The 24,759-nt window shown below is 37.2% G+C and overlaps 2 protein-coding genes across 9 annotated transcripts in view; one reads left to right on the plus strand and one right to left on the minus strand.

Moving 5' to 3' along the window:
* Window positions 1–24,759, minus strand: part of PRR16 (proline rich 16) — a 308,319-nt gene that overhangs the window by 219,366 nt on the left and 64,194 nt on the right. Inside the window, exon 2 of one of the 8 annotated variants that reach the window (XM_035696810.2) lies at window positions 214–255. The exons of the other annotated variants lie outside the window; for them this stretch is intronic. The gene's annotated coding sequence lies outside the window, so the exon portion shown is untranslated. The remainder of the gene's footprint in view (window positions 1–213; window positions 256–24,759) is intronic. 8 annotated transcript variants of the gene reach the window in all.
* On the plus strand, window positions 22,378–22,854 carry LOC112649775 (40S ribosomal protein S15a-like). The gene has a single exon (XM_035696811.2). It carries the CDS (start codon window positions 22,408–22,410, stop codon window positions 22,798–22,800), a length of 393 nt encoding a protein of 130 aa, XP_035552704.1. The 5' UTR covers window positions 22,378–22,407; the 3' UTR covers window positions 22,801–22,854.

Raw genomic sequence — 24,759 nt, forward strand, 5'->3', positions numbered from 1 at the left:
AAATCTAATTTATAAAGCCAACTGTAATGATTATCATCAATAATTTGTGATTTTCATTAGAATATTTTACATTTTCATTAGAAATAGATTTTTATTTGCCAGGAAACAACTACAACATTTAGAAAAGCCAAGGATCCTTGCAGACACTGCCATGTGCATATGAGTAAGCATGAAGACATGCCATCTGTTGGCAATTAAAAGGAAGAAAATTACCTCTTTTACCAAAAAGAGTTGTGATGTTCAAATGTAAGTTTCCTAAAAAAAAAAAAAAAAAAGTAAGTTTCCTAAGTAGCTGATCTCTGTCCCTTCTCTCCTACTCTCTCTTCTTAGCCTTATCTTCTTAAGGGCACTATTATTTTCTACTTAACTGATAATTTGAGACCAAGAAATCCCCCATTCTCCATAGGTAATGCCTTGTTTATGCTGGTTATGGAATGTTCCTTATGATATCAAGTGGAGGAAATCATGTCTGAGGTATCTTGTATCTCACAGATCTAGGTCTCAAAATCACATGTAGGTATCAATAGTATTGCCCTCCGAATTGTTCAAAGGCACAGTGACTAGGAAATGCAGTCCACGGATGGGTCATGAAAATGACTTAACAGGAATGAGACTCTTTTTTTCAAGAAATTAAACATGAAATTACAGAATAGAAAACATGCTATACAGAATAAAACAGAAAACATAATTGTATCACACACATTATTTCATTACATTTTGTTTCAATTTCATATAGACATACACACGCATGTGCAAACATCACACACAGATGCGTATACTGTGTTTTGATGAAAAAGGCATTTCTTTTTTTTTTTTTTTTTTTTGAAAAAGGCATTTCTAACTGTTGTAATGGGCAAAAGTGTTTGAAAGCCACTGAAATGAAAAAGAAATCACAAACTGGCATTTAACACATAAGTTTCAGTCAACCAAATACTTAACTTAGTCCACAGAGTGGCTTTCTGGACACTGATCCATTGCTAATATTTAAAGACCGCAAGAGATCACATAAAAAGCTGTGTATGTGGGTTCCTTTGAAAAGTTGGAAGATCTAACATCCCTTTGGGACACAGTCCCTGGGAGCTGAGAATTAGCTTTGCCACTAGAAAAGACATGGGCTCTCCAGGTCATCATGGTTCCTCGCTTCTCCTTTCTTTCTCAGTTTTATACTTGCCAGATAACTTCAGGCATTTGAACTTGACACCACTGGTCTATACCTGTGCTCTGACAATGATCACAGAGGTCCAGGAATTGTTAAAGAAACTCATGGATCATCCACTGCCTGATAGATACTGGATCATCCACTGCCTGATAGATACTGAGTCTAGACTGTCTCTGGTCATGAAAAGAATAATTACAAAGCCATCCATCTGTAAAGCCAACATATCCCTTAGAGGTCCTTACTGTCAACTTTTCATTTCACAGACAAGAAAACTGAGACCCAAAGAGAACAAGTGAAATGGCAAATGTCATAGCTTTAGTAGCTCCATGACCAGAAATAATGTCTCACTTCTATCTTGATGCCCTTTCATGGCTGCCATGAGTTGAATAATTTAAAGAAATGAGAGGCATTTTTTTCAGGCTACAGAGACATATCTATGTGATGTGTAAATGATCTATAGGTAATGAAGACACTGCTGGTATAAATAAAGTACTGGCAATCAACATTCTACTCACACCAACATATTTTGTTCACATCCCTTTCCTTCTTTACCTATGGTATCCAAATGTCTATCAATTGAAGAAATGTAGCTAGGATAGGTCAAGGACTGCATAGCATACATTCTAACATAAGAACAACGTAGGTAAATTTCCTAATTTTGATAAATATATCATGGTAAGGCAAGATGTTAACATTGTGGAAATTAGGTGAAGGGTGTCTGGGAACTCTCTGCACAATCTGTGCAACTTTTCTGTAAATCCAAAATTATTTCCAAAACAAAAGTTCTGTTTAAAAATATTGAGAAACTATGAATAAAGATGTTATGCGAATGCCATATTCCTTAGCAGTAAAAACAGAAAAGGATAAATTTATCTTGAAGAAAACATTCCTTTGTCAAAAAAATGACTCGAGCCCAACTGTCACCACTCAAAACCTTGCAACAGGCTGGCTCAAGGCTTATAAAAAGGTCATGGCTCTAAAAAGGCCCAAATGTTGCTTCCACATTAAACATAACTCACTAGGACATACACACACACACACACACACACACACACACACACACACAAATAGTTCTAACTAATAAAGAGGGATGTTTTCCAGATGTTCTTTGTAACACCCTAGAGAGAAATAGCAGATTTGGTTTTAATGGCATAGACCTGAGAAGACATACTGCTTATCTTTAAACTGTGGTTTCAATGAATACTTTAGAGTACAATTAAAAAAAAAACAAAAAAAAAAAACCGAAGAAGTTGGGGGAAGCTCACCAACTGATTCAGAGAAAGTTCAGGAGAATATGAAGAGGCCGAGGTATCCGGGGAATTGTCTTTTCAGCTGATGGACAATGTCCATGTCCAAAATAGCCCATCTGGATCCTCAAATTTTCATGACCCCAATTATCCTGGAAGGAACTTTCCTATGTCTAGATCAATTATTACCAAAGACAGGTGTTTGTTAAATAAATAAATAGAAAATAAATAAATAAATAAATAAACATCTGATATGGACATGAGGATATCTCAGCACTTGAATCTTAGGAAACAGGCAATTTTTCAAAATGCCCATAAGCAGTCATTTTAAAGCTCCATATCTTCTGTGGCAGAAGATACTACATAATTTCTTGCCATGAGTTCTCAGGAGAGGAACACAGTCTAGTGTGCACTGCTCAACAAAATCCTGTGCTTGGGATGAGAAATGATGCAGAACTGAGGAGGAGATGAAAACATCCAGGCTTTCCAAAAAAAGTTACCTTTTGCTGTGTCTGTATGTCTAAACTGGGCTACTACTGCCCTACCTCAAATACTAAAGCAACCGACTAGAAGACTGCAAAAGACTCCCTTTTTAAATTAATAAATCAATGGATAGTTATATTACATTCTATTTGTAATTGTCTGAATAGCATTTACTTCACATGCCTTTTGTTTGTGGCTCTGTACCATGTGCCCACACAGAATGTACATTCTATCTGGGCTGGTAGATGATGAAGCCAATTTGTAACTTAGTGTGGTAATATGATAAATGCCACAAAGGAATAGTAGTACTTAACACTGAAAAATAGCAAACAAGGGGTGTTCGTCTGTCCTGGGGTCTACAAGCTAAGTTCTGAAGGGCAGAGAAGAGTTGGTTAGGGAACACCAAGTGAGAATGGATGGGGGTAGGGGCTGCTGCAGTGTTTCCAAGGGCCAAGGCAAGAAGGGGCATGGTATTTTCAAGGGGTTAGAAAACAGGCTTATGTGACCTGAACACTGGCTGTCCAGGGGCATAAGATACATGGTGAATCTCGATAAAGAGGTGGGCCAGGTCACACAGGGTCCAAGAGCACTGACACAGAAACCTCACTGTGATCCCAAGAGACCTGAAGTTTCCAGTTAAGGCAAGCCCACAACCGTAAAGTGTGCTAAGAAGCAAAGTGACAGTTCCATATTTATATTCAAAAAAGATCCAACTGGCTGCTGTGTGAATAAGAGTGACTCCTTTGGGGTCTCTCTTGTGGCCCTAAGACTTTTTGTCCTGGCCTCAAGAGAAGTCGTAAAAAAAGCAAAAAATTTAATTAATGTCTTCTCTGGGGACACCTGGGTGGCTCAGTTGGTTAAGTAAGCATCTGCCTTCAGCTAGGTCATGATCCCAGGGTCCTGGGACTAAGCCCCACATTGGGCTCCCTTCTCAGGGAGGAGTCTGCTTCTCCCCCTGCCCCTCCCCTCCACTCATGTTTTTTCTCTCTCTTAAATAAAAAAATAATAATTCTGTAAAAAAAAAAAAAAACTTAAAAAATATCTTCTCTACCTAATGAACCATCAAAATGTGAAACCTTATTAGGTTCACCAAAATGGAAACGGGTTTTAAAATTAAAAAACATGGCCAGCTACACATAGGTAGAGTCTCTATAGAAGTAGCTATATTCTTGGGCTTTTGGAGCAACATGCATCCAAGTCAAACAAAGAGACGTTTTGAAACAACAAAGAACCCGAAACATAAAAGGCAAGGAACTCTAAAAGTAACCAAGTCAACTCTCCCACCACTACATATGTTACCACCCATCAAAAAACACAAAATATTAAGAGGAAAACTTAATATATGTAAATTCTTTCCATAATAATTTTTGCAAAAAGCAGAAATAAAATACTCTATATACTTTGTTTGAGGCTGATACATTAATTGTTGTTAAAAAATTAACCACCTGGCATGCCTGGGTGGCTCAGTGGTTGAGCATCTGCCTTTGGCTCAGGGCATGATCCAGCTGTCCTAGGATCTAGTCCCACATAGGGCTCCCTGCTTGGGGCCTGCTTCTCCCTCTGCCTACATCTCTGCCTCTCTGTCTCTGTGTCTCCCATGAATAAATAAAATCTTTTAAAAAAATTAACCACCCAATTACATCATACTGAACTGATCATTTCAACACTCAGTGAACTATACAATAATCTCATGCTTCATAATGCTCTTCTGCACACTTTTTGCCAATAAATATAGCTAACGTTTTGCCAGAAAAAAAGATTAAAAGCCACAGAAGTCTTAGATGCTTATTCACAAAATAAAACCTAAATTGAAATCATTTTGAATAACATGTAGTCATTGTTTCTTATTTCTTGGTCCTTTTGTTAATATTGTAATCTTAATTAAATATCTGGCCTGGATTTAGAATATTTTGAAACTGCCAGGGGAAAAAAATATACTATGTAAAAACACATAGAGTTGCTTTGTTTTACCCAAATCATGATTTTTTGAAACCTTTTTTCCTTCAATAGGAAATATTCATGAGAACCTGCGTCCCTTCTCCTGTTCATGTTGTAGAAATAGTCTCGAAGCTGCCTGCCAGAAACTGCACAAAATACTGAAAGCCATACTGAGCTGGTCTTTCCTGTTTTATCAGGAGCCTAAGTATTAGGAGGAGAAAAATAAAGCCTTTCCTGCCCTTGGGGTCAACTCCTCCTGATTTAGTCATTTTCCTTCATACTAATTTTCTTTTCTATTTCACTTCACCCAACTTTTTCTCAATCTGCCTCCAGAGAACAAACTCACATTACAATTGCTAAATCAGCAGCCAAGACTTTCTCCCAACAGTGGCCCTAAACAGGTGGCACAAATTCAAAGACCTCCAAACAGGGCTGGAACTTCTGGGAATAGAATAGTGAGGTCATTCGGAGAACTGAGATCTCAGAGGAACTCGATTATTTGAGATCTTGAGAAAAAGTCTTAGAAGCAAGGACAACTTTCTTTTGTATCAGCAACCATAACACATTAATGCAAAGGCTGAGACTCCTTTCTGTTTTCAAAGGCACCCTATGTACCTCCTTTTTTTTCCCGAGGAATTTAAACCATGAAGCAGTTATCAAACTTTCAGCAGTGGAAGACTTTATTTAATCCATTAAATCTCCACTAAAAGTGGCATTTTAATAGTATATATTAATGTTCACAAGTTCAAAATTGTCACATGTATACCCAATAAACGGAAATGATGTATATTTAACAACAAAAAATCTTGCAGTTGAGGTTGATATATGACTGCTGCTTTCATAAACAAATTACTCAGGGATTTCATTTTAGTTGCAGAGCAGTGACAAAATCCTAATTCACATAGAAATGGAGCTGAAATTGCCGTGTTTTCTCAAGAGCTCCTCTTAAAATCTCAGGCTATTCATCAATTAAACTAATTCAGTAGCTTGAAATAGGGGTAGTAGAAATTTCTTGTTCGGATTAGAAATGGAACATTAATAATAGCTTTTTTGTATTTCCTAAATAATAAATATTCAACATGGGTGGAGTCAATGAGCAGACAACTCAGCCTTAATCTTCTTTGTTTAGCAGAAGGTATGCTTTAAAGTATATTTTAGAATTATGATAGGTTAAAAATACCATTTTTAAAAAAGATCTAAACTATATAGGTAACTGATGAAGTTTGGGAATATAGGAATATAGGTGAGGTCTGGAGCCGACAACCAAGAAAGAATTCTTGAGACATCTTTGGTGCTAAATGGTGGTTTTTTTAAAGTACTGGGACAGGAGCCATGGGCAGGAAGAGCTGCTGCCCCAGGCCTGTAAGGGGTGGCTGATTATATACCTGGAAGTTGGGAGGGGTTTGAGGATGGCACACTCTCTAAGGAATTTTGGGAGCAAGGTTTCCAGGACCTTGAGGGGGCTAGCTATTGTTGGGAAAAGGTCACTTATTACCATCTAATAAAACCTGAGTCATGAGACCCTTCAGATGTATACCAGTGAGCCATGTGCTTGGGGGATGATAGCCAACATGTAGCTCAGGTGATTTAGAGATAATGGAAATTTCTAAAGGAATTTTTATATGTTAAAGTACACTCACAGGCTCCTGGGGGTTGGGCTAAAATTGCCTTTGCCTTTAGCAAAGTATGAGCGTTGAGGCAGTTGGGTCTATAGAGGAATGTCCTTTGTCTGTTTCAAGGAATTGTTAATGTGCTTTGTCCTGAGCTAGTCCTCTGTTCCCTCATCAGTAACCATTTATGGTTAAAAATCATACAAAAGTTCTAAAACAATTCATTTTATGCTGACTTTTTAAGGGCAGTCACTTGCAGGTAACTATAGTTAAAGAGTCTGTAATGAAACTAAACTATAATCTTGGCTTGGCCAAATTCAGCTCATGCTGTTCAGTTAACAGCTAGGGTCGGGTAAGGGGCCTTCTAATTTAATAATTCCACTAATATCATGGGTAAAATAGTGTTTTATGATGGAATGGATAATACTGTATAATAGTTGCTAGAGTAGCCACTGAGTTTTGCTTGGTATGCAACGTGTATGCCACAGGAACTGAAAAATCTGATGTTTCAAGAGAACCAAGTATAACATTATACCCTTCTAGTCAGTAATACATTTTCCAGAAGTGCCAAATGTATGTCCAGAGAAGGCAGGGAAATGTTTATTCCAAGAATCAATTTGGTAAAACAAATTAAATACCTTGGTGATCTTCGCCACATTTAAATTTGTTGATTAGTAAGTGTATGTTATCCTAGAACTTTCAAGTGATTAATTTCTTAAAATTAAATTTGAATCAAATAATTATTTCTTCTTGAAGCATACTAATGGTGTTAAGGAACACAAGCAGAAAATCAATCACCTAATTAAATTTTAACAGAAAGGGAAAATACCTTGGCTGATATGCAGACAATAGCTAATCTTAGCATTGTAACTTAATTCCTTGGTGAACAGTAAAGACAGAGGTAGATCCAATAAAATGTAAACATAAACACCTTGCACACTCATCAAAATTACATTCTTTCACATAAGCCTGTTTCCATTGATTCATGTATGTTTTGTTTAAACTGAACAATGTATACATACACTTATTTACAGAATTTTTTTCAAAAAAGGAAGACCTTTCATCCAGACATCTTTGAATAGGACAGTCAGATATTTAACTGGAAAAATAACATGACTTTTAAAGTACATTGTCTAATATAAAATATGTGTGATACTGTGCTACTACAGAAGAGATGACCATAACTAGTATTAATGGAAATCAGTATATCAATGACATTAAGGCCACTAAAGAGATTCAAACAGAATTTCTCTTCTGATTACATGAAGGTCAGACACACAAAGACATTTGTTTTTGCCAACTGTCATGACTTTTTTTTTTTTTTTTTAAGAGAGGAAGAGAGGGGTGCAGAAGGAGAGAGAGAATCTTAAGTGGGCTCCACGCTGGGCATGGAGCTCAATCTCAATCTCACAACCCTGAGATCATGACCTGAGCTGAACCACCTGGTCACCACCCTCAACTGTCACAGCATTATAACTAGTGTATAGCTGTGCAAATTCTCTGTGACTGAAGTTCAGAGTACTTTGTTTTTTAAGATTTTAATTATTTGAGGGAGAGAGCAAGAGAGAGAGAGCACGTGCTTGAGCGCTCATGAGCTGGGGCAGGGGGCAGAGGGAGAAGGAGAAGCAGACTCCCCACTGAGCAGGGAGCACAATGCAAGGTTTGATCCCAGGACCCTGGGATCATGATCTGAGACAACGGCAGATACTTAACCAACTGGGTCACCCAGGCACCCCCAAAACGAAAAAGGTTTTACAACCATCTTACAAAGCATATTTTCTTTCATGATTAACAACTAGTGCAAAGATCTGCAATGTTATTCTCAACTGTGAAAAGAGAAACAAAGTAGCAGATATGATACTCCATGGAGCTTTTATCTATGCACATATATCTTTTCTGTATCACTTATTTAGTGATTTCTTCAGTTTTCATGGCTTTAAATATTGCCTAATTTGCCAACAGTACCCCAATTTTTTATCTCCAGTTTGTACTCCTTGCACAAACTCCTAAATGGTGTATACAATTGCTTATTAAAAATCTGTCTGGAGCAGCCCGGGTGGCTCAGCGGTTTAGCGCCGCCTTCAGCCCAGGGCCTGATCCTGGGGACCCGGGATCGAGTCCCACGTCAGGCTCCCTGCATGGAGCCTGCTTCTCCCTCTGCCACTCTCGCTTTCTGTCTGTGTTTCTCATGAATAAATAAAAATAAAATATTAAAAAAAAATCTGTCTGGATTTCTACCAAGTACCTTGAGCTCCAACTGTCAGAAACTGAACTCCTGATATGTCCCCACACCTGTCTCTCTCTAGTTTCCCTTATCTCAGTAGAGGTAACTCCAAATAACCAGGCCAAAAAAACCCCACCTGAATCCATCTATGACTACTATCTTGCAAGTACAACCCACATCCAATCTGCCGGAATGCCTTGTTAGTTTTACTTTCAAAATATATCCATCCCCTAGCCACTTCTTACTACCTCCACTGCTACCTGTCTGGTCCAACCCATAATATCATCTGTCATCCAGACTACCTTAACAGCCTAATTTTCTCACAGTTTTCCCATGGCATCCTCCAGGCTATTCTCAATGCAAACATGAGGATGATCCTTTAAAAACATCATTCAGATCATGTACTCCTTTGCTCAATAGTCCACACTGGTCCCCAATTTCACTCAGAGACATGGAAAACAATACTCAATGGCCACGCTCTCGCTGCCTTTCTGATTTCATCTCCTAGGGCCTTTCTCCTGTGCCCTCGGTTTCAGCCAGAAATGCTTTCTTGAATGTACCAGGCAGGCATTGGTCTACCTTGGAAACTGCCCTGGCTGTATATACCAGCTGAAATATTTTTCCACAGATATTCACATGGCCAATTCCTTCACACCCTTGAAAGTCTTTGTTTAAACCACACCCCCACAAAAACCATCCTATTCAAAATAGCAACCTATCACCACCTCTACCTCCACCGTGGCACTCTAGATCTCCTTCGTACCAGATGACCTTTCCTTTTCCTCATCACTTCTAGCATATTATACAGCTTACCAATTTATTATGTCTATTTTTTAATGCCCATATCCCCTTTTAAAACTTAAGCTCCAACAGAGCAAGGATCTTTGTTTCATTTACTAATATATACCCAAGTCTCTGCAATAATGCCCAGCACATAACAGGCACTCAATAAATAGTTGAATTAAATTAAATTGAAAATAAAACTTAGTAGGGGTATAGATGATTAGCTTGTTTTTGGAATCACTAAATTTGATGCCTTTGGGTTGTATTCAGGTGAATGAGGGGAATATATATAAAGAATACTGAAGAGAAATCCAGTAAGTTACTTCAAATGGCAGGCATGGTAAGATCTTGGTCAAATTAGTCTAGTGACTTCTATCCAGGCTCTTAAGTTCTAGTGGTAGTCAACCACTGAGGTAGACAGCCAAAGATGAAGGGAAGTGAAAAACCAGGAAAGCAACAAACTGCCTGAGACCTAAGGGACACTGTTCTGAGTTAGAATGACCTAGAAACCCTGAAAATGTCAGAGAGACATAACTCCAGCCCACTCATTCTATACATTTTATTTTTATGCAGAAAAGTTTTGTGAATGACATTTGCAAAATACAATGACTTTTTTCCTGGAGAATGGGCTCTGGAGTGGGTTTTTGCTTCTTTGTTATTTCTCTCGTATGTGGATATTTGTCCTAAAAATTCTTATAAAATTAAAAGTTAATTCTTATAGAGAATAAGAGCTCTTCTAAAAGCCTATATACCTTTACTTGTAAAAAATAAAAGTTAACATTCTTGAAAGATACACTTAAGTATATTGTATATATTCTAAGTTTCTTGAATGTAATTTTATATATTATAAAATTTTTAACCTTTGAGGAGCAATAACTTGGATGATGAATGTATAAAAACTCTCAGTACCAGGGTAAACCAGCATTATTAGCCATTCCTATGAAGTCTGATCTCAGATTTAACACAGAATTTCTGAATCCATTATATCCATAAAAAAAGCCAGAAAGGTATTGCAAAGGAATTGTGGATAGATTTTCTAAAGGACTTACATAAAAGTAATAAACACAGAAAATATTTCCAAACCATGGTGTATTATCTTTGCCCAAAATGACATATCTGATAATCATAATGAGATTTGTGTATAATCTTGCCCAGAGTAAGGGGATTGGGTAAGATAATGTCTTTGGATCTCAACCAATTGGATCTTATGATTTGGAGACCAAATTATACGATTATCATATAAATTTTATTCTCATCTTCTCTGTTGATAGAAAATTCACTCCATGCTTACTTTTTCAAAATATAAGTGAACACAAGGATACTCAAAATGGAAACTTCTAATAGATTTTTTTATAATTAGCTCTTCAATTAGCTCACTGTTAACAAATTGACTATGGATATCTTCAACTCATTAGGTGCCAGTTAACAACTCTTACATTATTTCTTGTCAACTTACTGTACAATGGCTCAGCAGTCACAGCACTAAATTAATTATGCTTTGTAGCATATTTACATATCTAAATATGTATGCATATGTTGAATATTTATAATTTAGTATTATACTGAGAAAATACCACTTATTTTGTGCATGTTCTCTTGGGTTCTTAACCAAATGAGTGTCAGTTTAGAGAGTTTTAAAGCATTATTCAGACAGTGGCACAAAGCAAGCTGCCTAAATAAGTAAAGATACAAATAAGAAGGCATAAATCAAAAGATTCAAACTACTTCATAGAGGACAACACTCCAAGTGAAGTTAATATGGGAATGCCCTGCTAGTGAATGCACATGTTCAGTGACTGGTTTACTGTATTTGGGAATGATGGACATTATGAATGGTAAGGTTGGCACTGGGCATATTTTTCTAGACCTCTGTCTACTATACTAGACCTCCACCTCACTCACTACAACCCATCTGCCATACTGCATTCTGGTCATAATGGTCCAAGCTCTCTGGAGCCTTGCAGAGGGAGGAAGAAGCCAAGGAGCCCCTAAAAGTATTCTCTCAAAAGTATAAACCACCCCCTCTGAACAACTATTTCCATACTGAAATTGAGATCAATATGGCAACCTATCATTTGTCATCAAACTACCACACTCAAGATGATAAGATGCTTAAATTCAAGGCAAGTTCTTACCTGACAGTCCTTTAAATGGAAATAGAAAACTTGAACTCTGAGTTTTTAAATCTCCTAGTTATTCTAGCCAGTCTACTGGGGATACAGAGAATATGGAGCTGAGCAATGAGAATGTTTGATTGAATAGAAGGGGGAGGCTGTCTGCATTTCTGTTAATCTTCAATTATTTTTCACCAAATGTATGTCTATTTCTGTTTCTATCCTCTGTTGCACTAAGCTATGCACTGCATGGAAATATGTAGGTAAAATTCTAACTGAGATTCAATGTGCAGAATGTTTGCTAAAACCCTCTACTATTTTAGTATATGGATTCTATGAAGTTCTCTGGCTCAGATGGGAAAACAAAAACTTCCATCTTGAGTCTTGCCAAGGAGACGCTTCCTCATTATTCAGTTCCCTCTTCTACTAAAGTTGTTTCTTTCCCCTCCTTTCAAATTCCAGCCTGCCATCCATTTCTCATACCCTACTACTCCCCTATATCCTCTGCACTTTACCTCATCCAAAATCAAATGCTTCTCAACCTTGTAACAAGACTGTTTCACTAACATGAGGTTATCCTAGAACTAGTCTTCTGCTAGTGTCACTGCTTAATCTTCAAAAAATTATTATCAGTTAAGAAAAATGGAAGGAAAAGAAAAAGAGGAACCTAAAGGAGAAAGGAATGAAGAAACAGAGAGAAATTACACAAGAAAAAGTACAGGGAGACATAATGAAAGTGAGGGAAGGAAAAAATCCAGACAGGAAAAGTCAGAGGAAAAAGGAAATAGCCAGCAGAGAATTACCAGGGTTCACAGATACCTGGGACTTGGTGCAGGCTTTGTGCTAACTGCTTTCCATGCAGTATATAAATTTTTAAAATATATATATAGGCTTGATATATGACAGGAAAAAAAAAACATTTTAAGAAATGTAAGCTTCCTAAAAAACAAACATGCATGATACATAATGTATTATTTTCTTCCCATTTTATCCAAGCACATAAAACTTCATTTTATATTATTTTTATTTAGTTTAAAAGGTTAATGTTATAAAGAAAGCAAGCCTATAATATAGCGAGCAATATTTTCTGGTATTATAATTGAGTGATTTTATCTAGTTATGTGCTCTTAAAAGATGTATCACCATGGTAACTAGATCCTTTGACAATTATTCTATTTTAGTGCAAACCAATACAAAGGGGTTAAAAATACCTTAGTCTTGAATCTTGAGATTCACATTCACCCTGCAAAGTTTGTCCTTTCCTCCCTTCCCATTTTCAAGACAATGTTTAAGAATTTTTCTCCATCCTCTTTCACCTCACATGGAACTGATCTGAACAGGAGTAATTCTTGAACCATAAAAGCTGATGCACTTTGTGATGGTAAACTACCGATGGGAATTTCTGCACTTAATTCCAATGGATAAATACCACTTATATAACTTATTGTTACTTATTGTGCTTGCCAATTTCAGAGAGAAAAATTTAGATTTTTGTTTCAGAGACAGATACTTTTAAAAAAGAAGGCAACATCTGATATGGCCTCACTAAGCATCATTTCAGTGATGACGGGTTGTCAATAAGCCAGTCCAGAAAGCATATCAGATTCATCTTTATAATTCTAGCACGGCACCATACACTTAGTAGGCTGTCAACTAACACTGTAAGGAGGGAAGTCATTATAGTGAACACTGATTGTTTTTCATCTAACAAGTGGACTGCTCTAATATACATTAGGAACTCACATCTGCTGGATTGAGATTAAGTCACATTTCAGGGAGGATAATAATAATGACAAGAGTTAAGTAGTAATTTTAAAACTTCTGTAGCAACATGGTAAAAGTATGATTTTTCTATTCAAGAGAATATCATCCAGGAAATTGGGAATTATCACCATCCAGGGAAACCAATCACAGGGTCAACTTTACCACTTTGCACAAGGCTTCATGGTATGTGCCAGCCTCTGAAGAATGTCAGAGCTCTTCAGAGTTTTGGAGAAATCCATACTATTCACTTTCCTGTATTCCTCATGAGCATGCCCATTGTCATCCAGCGTGTGGGTGGTCAGAGGGAAGACCCGTCAACTGTCTCCAGATGGCGGCCTCTGCCTGTCTCCGATATTTTCCTGCCACCCTCAAACTTCTGAGGAAAGAACAGGGTCCCACACCCTGCTTGAATGAACTTTGTGTAAGTCACACCCTCTTTGTACCTCTTGCCTTCCAATGCTCCATGGATGTCTGCATTGGATGGGATCCTACTTTGCATTAGATTTCTAAGGTTTGCCTGGAAATCCAGATGTCTTCACTGAGCCAGAATTTCTAACTGATTTAAGGACTCTATTTCCTCAGAGGTTCCCAGTTTTCCCATTTTCTACTTTTGCACCGGCTCTCGGACACTCCAAGCTCTTTACTCCATCCCCAGAGTATGGCAAAGGTGCCACAGATGGTTGATGTCCTGATTCCTATAAAACAATGTGTCTAGCAATCAACATTCAGCTGCACTCAGATGAAGGCCATTTTAGAGCAATGTCAACTCGACCACATTCCAACTGGCTCTCCTCAATCACTGTCCTCTGAAATTGCCCTTTTGGCTCTCTGCAGTGCTGAAGGAGGGAAAAAAGAGGGGGAAGTTGGGGTAGAGGCAAAAGGGGGAGGGTGAGGGAGGAGAAGAGGAGGTAAGAGGTAGAAGAAGAATTGCGGCGTGATGAGACGAGTCTGTCGTATACTTCTTTCTTCTTCTTCTTCTTATTCTTCCTTATTCTTCCTTCTTCTTCTTCTCTTCTTCTTCTTCTCTTCTTCTTCTTCTTTCTTCTTCTTCTTCTTCTTCTTCTTCTTCTTCTTCTTCTTCTTCGTCTTCTTCTTCTTCTTCTTCTTCTTCTTCTTCTTCTTCTTCTTCTTCTTCTCTCTTTTTGAAAGATTTTAATTAGTCATGAGAGACAAAGAGAGGCAGAGACACAGGCAGAGGGAAAAGCAGGCTCCCTGCAGAGAGCCTGATGTGCTGGACTCCATCCCAGGACCCCAGGATCATGCCCTGAGCCAAAGGCAGACACTCAACTGCTAAGACACTCAGGCATCCCAGATTCTTTTGATATCACCTCTCCTTCACACCTAAATTTTAGAATTTTCCATAGCAGCAGCAGGTAAAGGATATTCTACATGTCCGGGTGCTCAGGATGCTTATCATGGCACGGCGGGAAGAGCTCGGCTGCCATCACTATTAAGGCTTCTGCATGCCTTTCCTATCCGATTTTTATCTAAAATGATATTAAGTAATTGAATTTGGCTTTTTTTTATCATTTGCCAAAAGATTATGTAAAACATCTCTGGATTTCCCCTCATTTCTTCATCTTGTTTCCACACTGAGCATGAAGGGGAAAGGTAATTTATTATTCTTGTCTGTTTTCACTTCCAGGCTACTGTGTTCCTCTAACAGAGAAAATAAAATAAGCATCCCTCAATGCTGCCTTTGATGTGTTTTTTCTCCCTTCTGTCAAAATGGCCCCAACATCTAAGAACACGCACATGAGAAGGTATATGTCAACCATGTCCTACCCTGTTAGCAAAAAATTCAGGCAAATGTGAAAAGAGAAAGAATGCTCAGTTTTGGATTCTAGACCCTTCTTCCAGAAACCAGGGAACCCATGGCACAGTCCCAAATTTTGTTTCCAAATGCATTCTACATCTAAATATGTACAGACACTATTACAGCTATACTTCTCACTTCATGACTCAAAATTAGCCAGAGGCAACTCAAACTGTTACTTGCTAACATGTTAATTTGATCAGACTCTCTCATGGCTCTTTTGCTTCCTTAATCTTTTAAGACTGAGGTCAGCAAACTGCAGCCTGTGAGCTAAATCCAGCCTGAGAGGCAAATCCAGCCTGCCACCTGTTTCTGTACAGCCCATGAGCTAGGAATGGTTTTTACCAACTAATGTTAGCAATCACCTTGACAAATAAGGAACAGTAACTTTGAACTACAATTAAGGAAAATGCTATTCCCCCCAAAAAAGAATTCAACTTCTTATCAGTAAACCTGTACTCATTATGATTATATTTCTAACTTCTCAAAAAAATGTGAAAATGTGTTTGTGGTAGAAGCATCTACATTATATTCTTGATTTGGACTCTGAGCCCATGAGCCTAAAATAGTTACTATTTGGTCCTTCACAGAAAACGTTTGCTGATCCCTGCTTTAAGGGAACACAGCTGGAGATGTTACATGGAATGCAAAGGAAAACCTCCACAGCAGTTAATGCAAGAACTCTATATGTTTCACTATAAATTTTTTTTCAGGTTAGACTATATATATAAATATATACTTATTTATCTGTATATTTATATGCACATTTGTTTCCCTGCTTGTTGCAATGTATATTAATTAAAAGTCGTAAATGGTAACTCCTCTATCCTCACTTTCTTGCTAAAACAATTTCTTTATGGCCTTCACAGATCATATGAGGTAGGCATTATTCCTGTTCAGAAATTACAAAATGGAGGCCCTGGAATACTAACCAGCCTACATAAGACAGAGAGCTAGTATGAGGCACAGCTGACTTTGACTCGAGTCCCCATTTTTAATCACAGTAACATACTGTTCCTGCTTTTGTTTAGCTTCTCATTCTGGGAATTTCCTTTAAGCACCTCCAGTCTGTGCTATAGGTAGCAAGTCACTGCTGTTCACCCTCCACCACACCACCCCCATTCAGAAGCAGTCACACTGGCATGGAGATTTAGAAGTGAGGCAAGAGCTGTGTCCCAAAGCTAATGTGAACTTCTGGTACACTGATCTTGTTTAAATCACAAAGTCCAGCATGGAAGGCTGAACAGAGGCAAAGATCCCAAGTGAGAACCGCAAATGAGCTGGGGCTGCCAGGGCCAACAGGCTTGACTTGCTTTCCTTAAATCAGGAGCTCTGATGAAGGGTGGTAAGGGAGCCGATTTATTTCATCTTCTACTTCAGTACAAACCTAAATAGGCTTTAATTCTGGGAGCCATCGCCTATCATGACAAAACCTATAAAGAGTTACAGGAAGTACAAATTAAGTGATCAGGAAAGGCAATGTATGAGCAGTAGGTAAACCTAGATCATCAATCCACTTCAACCATTAACTCACTGAGTGACAGTGGCTTCATTTCACATAACCAGTTTATGATTTGGTTACAATTTTTACTTTGATGATTACTCAAGTTTCTTCTAACTCTATGCTTCCAAGATTTTAGAGCTCTAAAATACATCTGTACAGTGATACAATCTAGACAGGAATGCTGTCTGAATGGTGGCCCAATATGATCAAACTATTCTGGTACTGGCTAATTAGATCACACATTAATGATTTTCTTCTTCAAAGGCTCATCTAGAATAGTTGGGACAGTCTGCTATGACAATTTTTAGTCTGAAAATGCTTGTAAACTCTTGGAAAATAATTACTGTATATTCTTTCATCTGTTACTTTGCTGTGATTTTTTGCTGAGATCGTTCTAAGTTTTTAAGGATGCGTGATTTAACCAATTATTGCACTTACAGACTATACTATTTTATGATCACTAATCTCTGGTAGAGAGCCAAACTGGTGTAAGCAGCAGTGGCCATACTTCCAAAGATGTGCCTAATGCAGGGCTTAACCCACAATGGAGCTTGGTATGTGCACTGTGAGAAGAATAAATGAAGGACAGTTTTAATAATTCATGTTATTTCCTGGACTGGTTGCCTTAGGAGCAAACACATTAAGGCACAGAAATGTATTCTGAAAGTCAAAAAGGGAAAGAAAGGTATGTAATTATATTTAAATAACATAAATGCTTTTGGAAGACTAACAGATCTGAAAGTAGTTGTATAAATGAATTGGGGAATAACAAGGGTCTAGGGAGGCCTAATCTGTGTTCTCATTGGGAAGAGTGGATCTGGGCAGGACCTGGTGTATGAAGGAGGGAAAGTCTGTGAGACTCATATTAATGACAAGAAGGTGGCCACAGGATGAAACTTTATAATCCAGACTCATAAAGGCTCTGGGAATTATGTAACACTTTCTTTGCAGTTCATTCCCTGGATGACTTACCCCTTTCTTTTACGCAGAAAGAGGAAGTCTGGAAATGTAGACCTGATTGTCCTCTAGTCTCATCCATCTGAAGAATGAATTAAATTAGATTTTTTTTCATATCTATCTTAATCTATCATGTTATTACATTGGGAAACCCTTGTCCAAAAACGTTGTTTCTTCTTTTTAAACACTTGAAATTCTTCAAACAGGGAGCAAAGCCTATCATTACCTAACAAATCACCCATTGCGTCATTAAAAAAAAAAAAAAAAGTTTATGCCTAACATCTATTGCATTAACTTGACCATTTGAACTGTACAGTGAGTCTTTGTCCAGGCTTATTTCTCAAAGTGCACTAATGACCTATAAGCACTGACATGCAGCTGCTTTGTGTGTGTCCACTTTGTCATTATTACTTACTCATGGGTGCAGATTTATTTAGCAAGATAATGGCCCTCACAATACCTAGCAGAATTTTCTGCCCAGAAGTCACTAAAATAATGCAGTACTGTTGTTGCTGCTAAGGAAAATTGTATGCTCTTAAATTAGGTCACTACTGCATATTTATTGTGGCCCACAGAACTGAATAGTTTGAAGTGGAACATCTACTTAATAAATGTATTTACTTATAATCAGTCATGTTCCAGAAATAAATTAGGATGGCTTATAACGATTCTTAAAGTATAGCAAAGAAACATAAATTAAAAGGGGGAAAGTGGTAGAGTTACAATTTGTATTTAATTTATTAAGGTTAAGTCTAGATACAGAAGAAGTGGCAGAAATAAGGAGCTATATAATAGGGCCACGTGGTATAGCTTCAGTCATTAAGCTTGCAAAGAGAGGACAGCTTGGTGAATTTGAAGACAACCTTAAGTAGTATATTTAAATATTTAATAGAGTCCTCTCATATTTACTAATCACTTTGCAGTAAACAAAGAATGTTAAACACATTTATTTAAGCTCAGTAAGTCCACATTAAAAATGGGGAAATTAAGTCTAGAAAGAAAGTGTCTTACCATGACAAGTTGCCTTGTATAGATGATAATATAGAATATTTTCAAGAAGAATTACAGACTGGTAAAGCAGAACTAGAGAATCTCTTAGAGGAAGTCTACACACTATCTTACTGACAAATGACATGTTCCCACATTATCAAATCTATGAGATATCACTTTCAATATTAGATTAAACCATGGGATTGCCATTTTGTAGGTTAAACATGGTTAAACATCAGCCATTTCAGATGTTCAACTTCATAGTTTGGGTATCAGTGAAAACCAAGTATGATATGGATCTTCTGAAGCACAATTTGTTTACTTTCACTTAATTTTGTAGCTTGCACATGAGACCTGTGATGTCTTCACTAAGGAAGATATAAATAATTAAAGACACACTAATTATCCTTATAAGATCTTTTTGGAACAGTACTTTAGCAACAACCAACTCCAGATTTTGGTACTACGTTTTCTGCAGAGATTTTGTAAGGGTGGATACTGACAACCATTCCATAGAGAAAGGTGAAGTAAGAATCTGGCACAGAAGTCAGTTTAACTACTGGAATCCTTAGTCACACTGGATATGTTGCATTAGCAGGTTACATAAATGTCTGTCTTAGTTTCCTAATCTGCAAGTGGAAAATAATGCTATCACTTTTTTAACAGTGAATCCATATAACTGGAGCAATTGCTCCAAAATTTCTATTTTGAATTATGAAAAACTCAGAGCCAAGTTGGAAGCTCAGCTTCAGGAATCACTTTGATCCTTGTGGTCTACAAATTAATATTCTTTTCTTTGATTTTCAGCTATTACTTCTTTATATTTCTCTTGTTTTTTTTTTTTGAGATTGTATTTATTTATTTATTCATAAGAGATAAAGAGAGGGTCAGAGACATAGGCAGAGGGAGAAGTAGGCTCCCTCTGGGAAGCCTGATGTGGGACTCGATTCCAGGACTCCAGGATCATGACCTGAGCCAAAGGCAGATACTCAACCACTGATTCACCCAGGTGCCCCTTTATTTCTCCTGGTTTTAAGGATCTATTTCCTCTTTATTCCACCTTTAGGAGATAGTATTTCTCTGTATTTTTTTTTTTTAAGTAAGGAAATAGCTTTTTTTTTCTTTTTTGAGAGACATAACATGACCAGGGGAGAGGCAGAGACAGAAAGAGAAAGTGAATCTTAAGCAGACTCCACACTCAGATGGAGCCAGAGTAGGGTCCCGATTTCATAACCCTGACATCATGACCTGAGCTGAAATCAAGAGTCGGACACTCAACCAAAGGAACCACCAGGGTGCCCCAAGAAGATAGGATTTTTAATATTACCTCAAATCTTTGTGGTACAGGATGGGTTAATACATAATCAATAAATGAATACATGAATAGTATATACTCACTCTGAAAATGTTGACTGAAGGAGATTTCTGTCAGGAAATACATGTTATGCTAATTTAAAATGCATATAAATTCAAGCATGATAAAACATTGACTGTGGGGAGGTAATAACTATAGTAAATTATAAAGCTCTCAGAAAAAATTCAATTGAATATAAATGTTAAATCATAAAATATTAATGATATTTTATGTTCAACATATGTTAGTGAAATTAAAAGAAATTAAACAGTATGAAGTGAATAAGCCATATTCACTGACATCAATACTAAATGGTAGCTAACTATACTATTTCCAAATACAAATGTTATTATTCATGTCTATGCTATGGCAAGTTCATATACTCAATTCAAAATAACATTTGCCTCACTGGTAAGTGCACATTAATAATAATGTAGACTACCAAAAAACACATCAGTACCACATGCTATAATTGGGTTATTCCACTAAAATATATCAATTATACAGGCCAATACACCTAAAAAAATTTCCTTATATTTTTATCAACTCAACACAGAGCTCATGGTTAATTAGATCAGAGCCATATATAAATCAAATGATAAGATGCATTATTTCCTAGAAATACACAAGCTGCGAAGTGTACCTCTATATGAAACAAACAAAAGACTTAAAAGAAAATCATTCCAGTCACTCTTTTGAAGTTAATTTAGAATAAGAGAGGCTCGGATTCATGCTTTCTGATTCTAAATTAAGTCAAAAGGCAGATAACAAGCTCAACATTTTACCACAAAAATAAGTCCCATAAAGACAGGCAAACTATAATTTGCGGTTGCAGTCTGGGCTGTGTGCGTATGTGCGTGCTCATGTGTGTCACACAGAAACAAAGTATGTACATCCATTAAACTATAGTGATAATAACAAAAAATACAAAATCTACAGAATGACAAAACTTAAAAATATGTTCTTTCCAATTATTCTAAGAAAAGGGAATGATTCCAGTCCAGACACATTTAGGTAAGACTTTACATACTTTGAAGACAGAAAACGAAATCTTTTTTGGACCATCTATTATTTCTGTTTCCTCTGTCCTTAAACTCTTTCCTAAGTTATTGCAATTTTTTCCTTCTTCACTTCACCAAAACTGTAAATTTAATTCTGGATGTTGTCTACTATCTCCCTTTAGAATAGAAGCATAATACCCCTAGATGCTTGCTGACAATTTACAGCTGAGTCCCTTCTAGGAATCACCCTAAACCAAGGGAGCTGTCCCATCCAAAGTGGCCTTCCTCCTAGAAGTGCCCTTTACTCAAGGCCTGGATTATGTGGGGGGTAACAAGGGCTCTGGCCTCACATCCAACAACTCTGAAGGGCCACAGCAAGGTCAGAACTTCCACTACAACTGGCTGAACCCACTGCTGCAATGACAGTGCATTTCAACTTCTCCCTCTGCCTAATCCTGCTTCTGTTCTTCCCTTATAGGTGTTTCCAAAGGCACTTCCGAATAAGGCTCTTGTAGACCAATCCCCATCTCCTGAGAAACATGATCTATAATACTGTGCAGGAAAAAAAAAGTTTGCTATAATTCAATTGGTAACAAATTAAACAAAAATGTAATCAGTACAATCTTTAAGAATTTTGGTGGGGGAAGACACAAAACTTCCAGTGGAGAAATAAGATTTTTAAGATTTTAAAGAAAGGACTGTCATTTTCACTTAGACATTTTATTAATTTATGACTAATTTTCAAATCTAATACATACATGATAGCTCATAGAAGATGTTCAATTGAGAACAATAAACTGAAATGGTGCAATATTTACCCAATTCAAAGGAGACCCAATGTTACTACAGGTAGTAAAATAATAAATGTTTCAGTTGTTAAGAGTATGAGACCAACATGAACTGAATTCAGATTCAACCAAAGTTCTTTTCAAGGGAAGACGTCATGAATCTGCAGGGGCCCTCGGCCATGCTTCCTTTTTATTCTGATTTTACTATAACTTCAGGAACAGGATTGAACTCTGTGGGCAAATTCTAAGATATTGGACATCATCCTATAAAAATAAAAAATTTGATTCCACTCTTTCATAAGATTTATAAAAATGTCCAGGATTAATTGTATCTAGAAAAGATTTAGAAAAGAACAATAGAAAAGATTAATTTAGGGATATATCTATAGAAGAGTGAATTAAAAAGATTCTGTATTTTCAGTATACAAAGGGGGTAGGTGGAAATGAGGTAACTGGCATTAGAAAATAAAACCCCAAAATACGAAAAATAAGCAATTCCTCAGCACACTAATTCCTCTAGCAGGCCATGCCTTCCTGCAACTGCATTCTGTTTTTAGTTGGATCATAGCCCAGAGCATTCAAAGGCTCTGGAGTCTCTTTCCTTCCATCTTAAAAGATTCCCATCAGCTTCTAAAAAAATTATAGCTCTTTCCGCCATCTCTCCTAGCTGCCACAATGGTGCGCATGAACGTCCTGGCAGATGCTCTCAAGAGCATCAACAATGCTGAAAAGAGAGGCAAGCACCAGGTTCTTATCAGGCCATGCTCCAAAGTCATCGTCCGATTTCTCACTGTGATGATGAAGCATGGTTACATTGGCGAATTTGAAATCATCAATGATCACATAGCTGGGAAAATTGTTGTGAACCTCACAGGCAGGTTAAACAAGTGTGGAGTGATCAGCTCCAGATTTGATGTACAACTGAAAGATCTAGAAAAATGGCAGAATAACCTGCTCCCATCCCACCAGTTTGGTTTCATTGTACTGACAACCTCAGTTGGCATCATGGACCGTGAAGAAGCAAGACGAAAACACACAGAAGGGAAAATCCTTGGATTCTTTTTCTAGGGATGTAATTCATACGTGCAAATAAAATGCCTCAATGGACAAAAAAAAAAAAAATTATAATGCATCCTGTCTTCATGTTCTCCACTACTATCCCTAACAACATAATTAGATCTGACTGCCGAGTCCACTGCCCAAAGAAACCACTCCCGTTAGTTACCAGTGACCTCAGTGTTATTAAAACCAGGGCTACTTCCATGCTATCTTACTTTACTTCTAGTGGCAACTGAGGAACACTCCTATCTTCCTAAAAAATGTTCTGCTTCTGTCCCACCTAATGGTTTTCTTCCCAACCTGTTGGTAGCTCCTTTTCCCTTCAGTCACCTCGTTCCTACTTTTGTTAATTTGTTCATTCATTCATTCAACTGGCAAAATGGAGTCTGGAGATGCAATAGTGAGCAATACTAGACATGGCTTCTGCTCTCACAAAGTCCTTTACACCTCCTCTAGCTTTGCCTTGCACAATTCTTTACCAATATCACTATGTTGCTGTACCTTTTCTCTAGTTGAGCAACCATGCAAAGGTCTTCTATAGCAATCCTTTCACATGCATTCTTTGCTCTTCTTAGAAAGGTCTGCCTCAACTAATGTGTTAAGAAAAAAAAAAAAAAAAAAGGTTTGCCTCAGCTAGCGCATCCCTAAAACAATTTCCAAGCCAGTTCTTCAGACACTTGCCCTGGTATTCTCATCTCAAGCAGCATATCCTCTTTCTTCACAGCATCCAACTCTTTCCCTCCATAATAACTGTAATCTGTAATTTCATAGCTGCTGTGTTTGTTGGCTTGTCTAAGGCTCCAGGAAGTTAAGAATCCTGTTCACTATGCCATTTACCTAGATCATAGAGGCCCAATGAAATAGTGGGCACATATTTCTCTTTAAAATAAACAAGACCTAAACCAAGCAAACAAACAGCTTCCATTTCACTGTTGGTGCAAGAGATGGTTTAGGTGAAAAATGCAAATAGGCATCTAAGAGATTTAAGTTTATAAATGAAAGAATCATAATTAACTTTTGCTAAAGTTAACGTCAGAAAAGATAACTAGGTTGTTTCTTATCACATTACTGGATCATATACACCCAAAACAGACAAGAAAAATCTACACCCAGGCAATGTGACTGCGGATGCAATAGTTCAACAGAGCTATCCATCCTTCACTGGATGGACATACATTTACCCCCAGCCAAGATAACTCTATTCCATCTGCAAGCATACTAATATACTATAGAGAATCTCAGAATTAGAGCTAACTTAGTGCCTGTAGATCTCAGAGAGATCATACTCAGGAAGGTCAGAGAGAGAGCAGTAGTAGATAAGATACTAGAATTCGGATCTCCTAGTCCTCAGGAAAAAAAAAAAAAGAGCTCAACCACTACCCACTTGCCCTTCTTTTTGGAAATAAACAAGGAGGAAGATAAAAGAAAAAAAGTTTAACATATGAACACTCTTCCATTACCTACAAAGTATTAACCATGAATATTCTAAAGTACTTCTTCACTTTAAGAAAGAGAAATTTTTAAAAATTTTAGCTACTTCTTAAAAGAAAGGCAATCTATGAAATTGCAATCATTTTAAAGACCCTGGAGGTTTCTTAGGATATATTTTTTGACATAGAAAAGTTTTTTCCTTCCATTTATGTCTTATAAAAAAGAAAAGAGAACTATATTTTGCTATGGGAACCCACTTATGTTTGCGAAAAATTGTGAAGTGTATGGAAGAATACGAACAAAAGTCTTAAAAGTCTTAAGAGTTATGGAGGAAAGTATGTGGAAGTGGGTGGGGGGTCCCAGAGAGAAGGAACCAGGCGCATTGTACTAGAGCACATTTCTGCTCCAACTGTTTCTCTCTTAAAGGGGAATTAATTGAATTAATCCATTGTTTGTATACCGATAATAAATATAAGATAGATAAAATATCAAAACTAATATTTTGAACCAAACAGTAAGTAGACCTTCCAAAAGGAT

Source organism: Canis lupus, chromosome 11 (genome assembly GCF_003254725.2).
Source record: "Canis lupus dingo isolate Sandy chromosome 11, ASM325472v2, whole genome shotgun sequence".
NCBI lineage: Eukaryota > Metazoa > Chordata > Mammalia > Carnivora > Canidae > Canis > Canis lupus.